Source organism: Cibotium barometz, chromosome 19 (assembly GCF_041138505.1).
Source record: "Cibotium barometz isolate CiBa-2024 chromosome 19, ASM4113850v1, whole genome shotgun sequence".
NCBI classification, from domain to species: Eukaryota; Viridiplantae; Streptophyta; class Polypodiopsida; order Cyatheales; family Cibotiaceae; genus Cibotium; species Cibotium barometz.
Window position 1 is genome coordinate 7,435,788 of NC_141064.1, and position 8,751 is coordinate 7,444,538.

Consider the following 8,751-nt stretch of genomic DNA (forward strand, 5'->3'; position numbering starts at 1 on the left):
CATGATCAAAGATAAAGAATTCGATGATGGTGATCGTTCCGAGCAAAGGATAACTCTGAAGATAATCTTTCTAACTCATAAGGTAAGTTGAAATTTCACTCTTTTGAAGATGCATGGTAAAGTAAAAGGAAAGGAAGTTCTTGTACTTCACAACAGTAGCACACATGATTTGCTATCTGAAAAGTTGGTAAGAGCACTTAATTTGAATGTCACACCATCATAATATAAAGTTAAAGCTGCTTTCACTAACACAAAGTATAATTGCACTCCAGAAGTAAAAGATCTTCACTTGTCTATGTGAAGAAAAGAGAAACTTTTTGGTAGCACCATTGCAAGAAGTTTGATGTTATTTTAGGCATGCCTAGATGTCTAATGGTCAAATAGAAGTCACAAATAGTACCATTCTAGAATTGCTTAGAGCCTATGTTTCTTCTCATCCAAAGCAATGGGATAAGTATGTTTACATATTGCAATTCACATATAACATCACTACTTGTTCTTTCAAAAAGAAAGCCTCTTGAAATCGTTTATGATAAAACTCTTCCCACTCCTATCACTCATCTATACCATACTATAGAAGCTGCAAATGAGTTCACTAGACTTTCAAAACATACATTTACAACTTAGACAAGCTATACAAAAGGCACAAGAAAAATAAACAAAACAAGCATAAAGAGATGATTTTTCATGTTGATGATTTTGTTTTAGAATTGAGAAAAGAAGACTTAAAAAAATGCACTGTTGTGAAATTAGCTCCTAGATTTTAATGGTCCATTTAAATTCATTGAAAAAGTTAACGATCTTGCATTTGTTCTCATTTAAGAATTCACAATTCTTTTCATATTAGGTTACCAAGGCCATTTAAAGGACCAATCCCTACTCATCCTATTTATGAAGAGGCACGCATGGGGACCTAACTAGCATGACTCTTGGTGGAACAAGTCAAAGTACTCCACAACATTGATAATTCCCTATGGGAGAGTAAGAGAAGCTTGGAGGAATCTAATGGAATGGAGAATGTCGAGATCAGTAGTGTAGACCGACCTTAAAACTAGGCCAAAACTACTCGATTCTCATCTTCGATTAGAGCATCAAAAGAATCTCAATGTGGAATGATGATTTCACTAAGAATTCACTAAGATTGAAGACTCAAAACTTTGGAAATAATCAAATTATAAAGGTGAAAGGTACAAAGCAAGGTCCTCTTCAAGCAAGGCCACAACCTTGGGTTAAGAACTGGTGGCTACCGAACCTTATACATCTACCTCTCATCTCCACCCACACCTCTTTTGCTCCTAACCTCCAAAAAAAGCTCCACATAACCCCTTAATCTAGACCTCCAATCAACAAAACCATCTCTTAAGATAAATATCCTATCAACCTACAACAGCATCCCATTGAACAAAGATAACTGCAATTCTCACTTTGGGCGTAATGTAGTGTCATTGTTATTTCAGCAAAACAAACCAACTTGATTATTCTCTAATGCATGGGAATATTTTTGGGAGCAATAAACGTAACAAAATTTTAAATGCAATTAATTACTCTAAATTAGTGTGCAAGACTTTGATCACCTTCACCGCACCCAAAAAATTAAAAGAAATCAGCCTTACGTCGAAGAATCAAAATAGGCTCACACCCAAAAAATTAAAAGAAATCAGCCTTACTTCGAAGAATCAAAATAGGCTTGCATCCATGGAAAAAAATTTGAGGCCTGCATTTTCAAACGGCTTTTAATAGTTTAAAGGATCCATGGCACAGAGTCAAGGTCTAGATTATAACTCTGTGACAGGAAAAAACCAGAACAAGAAATGGGATGATATCCTGAGCTTCTTAACTTGGCCTGAAAACCCTAAACATTGAAAAAAAAGGTGTTAGAAGGGTAGACATATCCCTTCAAAACAACAGCGCAGCAAAGACCTGCTGGACTTGTCAACTTGGCCTGACAACTCTAAACGTAAAAAATTTAAACCATGTTAGAAGGATAGACAAATCCCTTCAGAATTCAGCAGGACTTGTCACAAAAAATATAGGGTTGTGCCAAACGATCCAGTTTAGATATGCTCAAAGCTTTGTCTTTCACCTCTAGTCTTGCAGAAGAATGTACGTGTTTCACGAAAGAAACAAAAACAAGAAGCTTTCCAATGGTGTAATACCTTCAGGGATAAGAATATTAGGTCATTAATATACATGTACAAAAAACATGACATCATGAACATGAGACAGAATACTGACCTGATAAGTTGCACGAGTATGTAGTCAGCGTCTCAAAATTGCTACATGATTACTGCACATAAATGTGTGTCATCACAACAAAGCAAAATGTGACTACCTAAACCATCATTAAAATACAAACTGTCAATGCAACCCTCAGAAGCACGTTCTCCATGTACAAATGAAGGCCCTAATATAGTGTCAGCACACTTGATGTAGAAAGCCAACATGGTAGCTGCATTATGGACACTTCCATTGTAAGTATCCAGGGACCCAAACGATGGGTGAAATCTCTCTTTTCCTTTCATGCCAGCAATGAAACCAACAAGGCCTTCTTGGATGGAGTTACTTGTAAGAATTTGACACAGCCTACTTTCCAAAAATGCTCAAAAAATGATTTCCTATCAGAATTTAGACACTTTAGACCCCTACCCCGAACCTCATTGTCCTGATGATCTTTCATTTTAATGTAGATACCCGTCAAAATGGCATCTGATTTTCTAGAGGCAAAATGATACATAACAATGGGATGGGATAAAACAAATACTGGAATGAAACCATCATACGGTCGCCCAAGTCATGTCACTGAGCTGAAGATGAGCACAGAAACCCTGCCAGGCTTCTTCTATTTCCAGCTGATCATATCCACGGCCGTTAGCACAGTATATGAAAACCTCAATAGCTGCAATTCCTCCCGATCAGGCCACGCAGTAGGACCTTAACCCTTGCCCACAGCCAGCAAGAAATAAAATCAATCCAAAATCTTGACATGTAGGACCATCTTCTAAAGCATAGCCCAGGGTGTGTTTCCCATAGTGAATCTTCACGATCACACTCTGCACAATAACTAACCTCTGCTGCTGCAAGTTGCTCACCTCATCATCTCGCATGGAATGTGAGGAAACGTTGTCCTCAGACAAGGGTGGATACACAGTCTGAATCATCCAGCCCTTGATGACATGCTACATCAGAAGATGAGATGGCTTCGGTCCAGCCTGTAGAGCAAAACATCGCATTAGGACCTCTAAAAATCGTAGCTGCAACGAAAGAATCAAGATCCAAGTCAAGATGCCAAATAATACTTACGTTGACACAGAAAGCTCGCAATGTCTGAATACTGAGGAATTAAGTTGTAACCTGCTCCACCTGGGGGCTCAGCTTGCTGATCAAAAAAATCTTCCTCAGAAGCAGGAGCAGTTCCTTCAACTACTGCTGCCTCTTCATAATCTCGGTGCCCTGTGGAACAAGAGTCTCGAGCATCTCCATCGGAGCCAGATATGCTAGACTGTGGGTGAAAGGGAACGAAGCTTCCAAGACCTGCAACATCTTCCTCCCTACATACAACAGGGATATTTGCAGCATCTGGCCCTTGCTCTTCGGCAAATTCAATTTCAGAAGAAGGGACAGCAGTAAGAGAGTCATTGTGTTCCCCTGGAGTAACAGGGCGCCATATTTTTATCATTCCAGGCTTGTTTAGCGCATTCAGCCAGTGGCTCTTTAGCTGTGTGGTGGTTTCAACGCCAGCAACCAGTCGATTTGGTGTTACACCTCTACAGGTTACTGAGATTTCTTTAGGTGCATCAAGGGAAGTAGTCCTTACCACTTGCAGGGCACCATCTGCACTAACACAAGCTGCTGAGCCAGAACTAGCTGACACTGCTTCAGTTAATGAATCACTCGCACCTTCAATCTCTTCTTCAGAATCCATTCCTGGCGAGTTCTTGATTGCTGATTCCCTGGCCCATTTAGCATGCAAATGATCCCTGGACAAGGTATCTCCTAGCGGAATCATGACAGACCCGATTACAAGTGCCCCACTTCCAACATTGTCTTCTCCTCCTCCTGTGGCAGTCTGTGTAGAGAAGCTGACAGGTACGCTCATATCTTCAGAATTTTCTTGCTCTTCTGCCCCTACTCTGGCAGAGACACTACTAGCAGATTGAGAGGTGACGGAATCAAAAGAGACACATGAGTCCTGGCTCAGCCCTTCAGGTTTCCCCAGATTTGCAGGGCATGAGCTATCATCTGTCTTCAGATGCTCTAATTGCCTACCCAAAATTGTTCCCAGAGGATCATTCACAACCTCACCCACATCAAGCTTAGTGTTTTCACCATGCTGAGGCGGCGTAGCAGGATTGTGTGGTGTTTTTCTTGTCCATACAGCATGGCCACTCCCTGCCATAGAGGTTGGTCTCTTCAAGCCTGAGAACTTTTCACGATAATGACTGTATCTGGGAACTGTCATTTTTGAAAAGTCATGAGCAGGACTTCCAATGGTGTTGTAAGACTTTGTTACCACCCTTTGACCTCCGTATTGATGGTCAAAATACCTTCTGTCATTGCTGTGTGCTTGTTTTGGGTGACTTGGAAAGTAGGTAAAATCACCCCGTCTCCTGTCCTTCCAGCCCCGCCCCCCTCCCACATCGTGTTCAGAAGGGGGCCTAAACTGTGTAACTTCTCTTCTATTGTCCTCTCTTTGATCCACAAAATCAGTTTGTGAATCCAACTCATGTGGATCATCAACATCCCTATGGCACTGCCCGTCCTCTGAATGACTGCTTGAAGATTTACTGTTATTGGCACTTTCGATATCACACAGAACCAACTGTGATGTCTCCATAGGGTTTGCATCTGAATAGCTACTTGATGAAGAACTAGACTGTGTGGCAGTCGGAGAATCGTCCCCTTCATGAGAGAAAAGATCAAACTTTAACTCCTGTAGGCAAGACGAAGACTCGATACCCTTCCTTTCCTTGTCTTTAGACTCCTTCTGCCTCATTTTCTTCTGTCTTCTTCTTTCCTGAAGCTTTGCCCGCCTGGGAAAACGGAAAGTGAGAAAACCAGTTAACACATGGAATTACCTCCAGTAAATAATCTGAGTCATAAAACGTCTAAATTCGTGTGCTCTCTTAATTGTGTCATCGTCCCCTAGCTAGAGTAAAGCTTTTGAAAGATTACTCAACATACTTTTTCTGGGCCGCCTCTTCTTCTTCTACCAATGCTTTCTGACACCGCAAAGCCTCAGCGTCCTTGTCATCCATCCATGCTTTCACCTGCACAGGGAACACAAAAAAACTAATGTGTCATCCACCATGACACAATCACTCTAATGCATGAGCTTTACATTCACGTACACAAGAAAGCAGCAGCGAGGCAATCAGCCAATCTTACTTACCAGCCTGAGCTCAACCAAAAACCCAAGAGAGGCAACCAGATTCTTTGTTTCAAGGCCAACTCTTCCAGGTTCACTGTCAAAAATGCACCGCTGCATTGAGGAAGATGTTACACCATACAGCATGTTCTTTTCACTTGCATCATCAAGGATGCTGAACAACTCCTCTGACTTAAGGGGAAATCTAGACGGCTTGCTTTGTACAATATCCTGCAAACGTCAGGACTCAGGCCATGTATCATCGCTTTGCAGCTTTCATCAGCACAGATAACATACAGCTATAGCAAACCAGAATGCTCCTTACCAGAAGCGCTGTGGCTGCTTTGATATAAGACTGAGGTAAACACAGCAGGCCAGGCTGCTGTAGGTGAGCAGAAAGGGCTTGGATTACTGATTCAGCTGAGAGATCCTGAAGCATGACAGACACAACTCAGATAGGACAACCTCGTGGCTTAAAGAGTACTAGGAAAACATGAAATGAATAAGCCAACTACAGTAACATTACCACGAGAGAGAGATTATTAAACGACACTATCTCACACTCCTCCTCTGGACTCAGCTGCAAAACCCCAAACATGTGGAATGAAAAACTTGACAACCGTACTAACACAGCTACATCAAGAAAACCCACTCAACTCACCTTATCCCAATAAGCTGCAATTTGCTCTTTCTTTTTCTTCAAATCCTCCTGCTTCAAGACGTAAAAAAAGTGGGTTTTTCCAAGCCAAAAGAAAATAAGACCTTACAAAATATATCACTGTTCCAACATATTCTAACCTTATCCCCATTAAGAGGCCGTCGATGTGTTGCCCGCATGTGCCTCCGCTGATTTAGGGGCGAGCAGAACTCTTGAGAGCATTTCTCACACTTGTGCATCGTCATTTTGTTGGACATCAAAGGCCAACCTGGAAGATCTGCAACCATGTGATTCACATCAAGAGAAGCAATTGGCATCCAAAAACCACCCCCAAAAAGGATATAAACACAATTGTCTTGATTAAAGAACTAAAAATAATTACCCTTGGCTGCTTGGGCAATGGCAACCATGGCTTCTGGAAACTTCAACGAATGAAATTTATCTCCAGAAGTTTGAAGACCTCTTCCAAACATTTTGCCACCTTTTACACTAGAATGTAATGGATTCTTAGAGACAGGACCTTCACCTGTCTTAGAATCAAATCGAATAGTCTCCTCCTTCCTACTTCCTTTGGCATCCAAAGCCACTTCCAACTTCGAACTACTTAAATCCTGGTTCGTGTTTTGCTGGTCAAACGTATCAAGCCAATGAAACCACTGAACAGGACTATTCTCAGCTTTACTTAATGACAAGAAGGAATCACCAATGAGGGTTTGCTTGATCAGTGTATCTAATGTTTCATGTTGTTCTTTTGCCTTCATCTCCACATGAGGCAACACATTAACAAACTTTCCAGGAGAGAGTTTGCTGGTATCCAGCATCCTACTTCAAACACCCTCTCCAGCTTCCCATTCAAATCACTGCCACAAGGAATCAGAAAAACAGTCACTCCAAATTCAAAAAAGATACAAAAGAAAATTTAAAAAAAAACAGCAGTCTTAAGCAGGAAATATATACCAATAGAAAGTTTAAGTTGCTTCCCAAAACAAAAAACCAAAGTGCAATCTTGAAAGTTGACTACACCGATGGAATTTCCCAAAGACGAAAAACCAAAGTGAAATCTTGACTCTGTGCGAGGAAAGTTTATTATATTCCCCAAACTTAACAAAAAACCAACGTGCGATCTTGAGAGTCTACTTACACAGGATCAAATCATGAACTCCATCATGCATAGTATCAACTACCTAATATGACATTCTCCCTCACATCGTCAGGACCCAAGAGTACGTGCAGGTTCATGCATAAAGATGCGTCACCTTTCTTCATAAATAAACCAACAAACTGAGTTTCTACCACTTCTCCAGGGGGTGAAGGGTAGTCTCAACCATGATGAAGGCTAGCACTAAAAGGAACAAAAGCCCGCAACAGTGAATTGACCAGACAATTGCTAGCGTGTCTGCAGTGATTCATCCTCACCCATGATATCTGAGTGGATGCACCTCACCCTTCCACTTATGGCTGGTAACATGTATGGCATACCTAGTTCATTTAAGAGATTTCTTGCTAGTATTAGTCCTCTAACCCTCCTCCTGTAAGTTTCAAATGAGATGTCCCAGATCATATAACCCAGCCCTGTCGATCGGAACAGGTATAGAAGGCTAGAACTACAGGCCATTCAGAAAACCGTAAAAAGCATTGAAAAACGGCGATGGTCTGTCCAGAGAGTGATAGACCTTTCCGAGAAAGCAGTTGATCATGTGATCGGCAGGCAGGAGTACATCACAAAGAAAAGCGGTTCGAGTGTTCAAAACCTTATTGGGAGAACAGCAAACGACGGAAAACATCCTAGGGGTGAGAACGCAAGAAAGTGATGTTTTGGCCTTCAGACGATGGCGATTCGCATACTTGAAAACCTTGCCGGAGAACATAAATCGACGGAGAAATGCAGGAGGACAAAAAAGGACCAACCTGTCATGCCGTCGGAGCTTGATTACTCAAGTTCTGTCGGAGATGCTGCAAAACGGAGGCCGGCGACGGACAAGAATGAAGAAACAGATCGGGAGAGAGAAACACTAACTGCGAGCTACAACCGCCGTAAGAAAGCTCTCGCCGAAAAACTTCGTCAGACAGGCAAAACCCTAAGATTTTCTCAAGCTTCGACCGCCATAGCCGAAAAGCATCACAATAATACAGGAACAGAATGAGAGAAAGCTTTACTGCGTTTTTTTTTTTGGAGGGGCTGGTAAATGTAGAAAATCAAAAAAAGGCCCCGTTGCCTAGCTGTCCTCCACGTCACCCAATAGCCTTGTGCCGCGTTTAGCCTTTTTGACGGCCTTTGACGGAATATCCTCTTTAGCGGTTTCCTGGACTGACGGCACCGTCTTCTCCTTTAAAGCCTTTTCATATATATACTCTCTCTCTAAAGTTTCACCCATTTCCTTTTGTTGTCGATTGGCTATACTGATATATTATTTCCTCATCTTAATGAGCTCATCTCTCTCTAAAGTTTCACCCATTTCCTTTTGTTGTCGATTGCCTATACTGATATATTATTTCCTCATCTTAATGAGCTCATCTCTCTCCTAGAAAAGTGATGGGAACCTAGGGTGTTTAGGGACAAAAACTCTTTTTCCGCTTTGTCAAGTAGGAGGGGAGATGGAGGAGAGGGAGACTCCCCATCCAAGATAATGGGCATCGGGTGGGGGTAGATATCCCCCTTTTGCCACTTTTCCATGTGTAGGAGCAAAAACAATTTCGAGTTTGAAGGGGGCTATTACTTGATGGGTTG

General features: G+C 41.8%; 1 protein-coding gene across 4 annotated transcripts; it reads right to left on the reverse strand.

The window, feature by feature from the left end:
• Positions 1-2,145: 2,145 nt before the first annotated feature.
• LOC147628165 (uncharacterized) lies at positions 2,146-8,202 on the reverse strand. 4 transcript variants are annotated; one of them, XM_086813200.1, is made up of 10 exons: positions 7,932-8,202; positions 6,406-6,883; positions 6,164-6,300; positions 6,027-6,074; positions 5,892-5,945; positions 5,691-5,795; positions 5,390-5,596; positions 5,182-5,267; positions 3,301-5,030; positions 2,146-3,209 (listed from the first exon to the last, which is right to left on the reverse strand). In XM_086813200.1, exons 2-10 carry the CDS (start codon positions 6,842-6,844, stop codon positions 3,127-3,129), a joined length of 2,889 nt encoding a protein of 962 aa, XP_086669326.1. In that variant the 5' UTR covers positions 6,845-6,883; positions 7,932-8,202; the 3' UTR covers positions 2,146-3,126. The 4 variants fall into 4 exon arrangements, with proteins under 4 accessions (XP_086669326.1, XP_086669325.1, XP_086669328.1 ...); XM_086813199.1 differs by having other exon boundaries at positions 6,027-6,077; positions 7,932-8,186; XM_086813202.1 differs by having other exon boundaries at positions 6,550-6,883; positions 7,932-8,183.
• Positions 8,203-8,751: the final 549 nt, after the last annotated feature.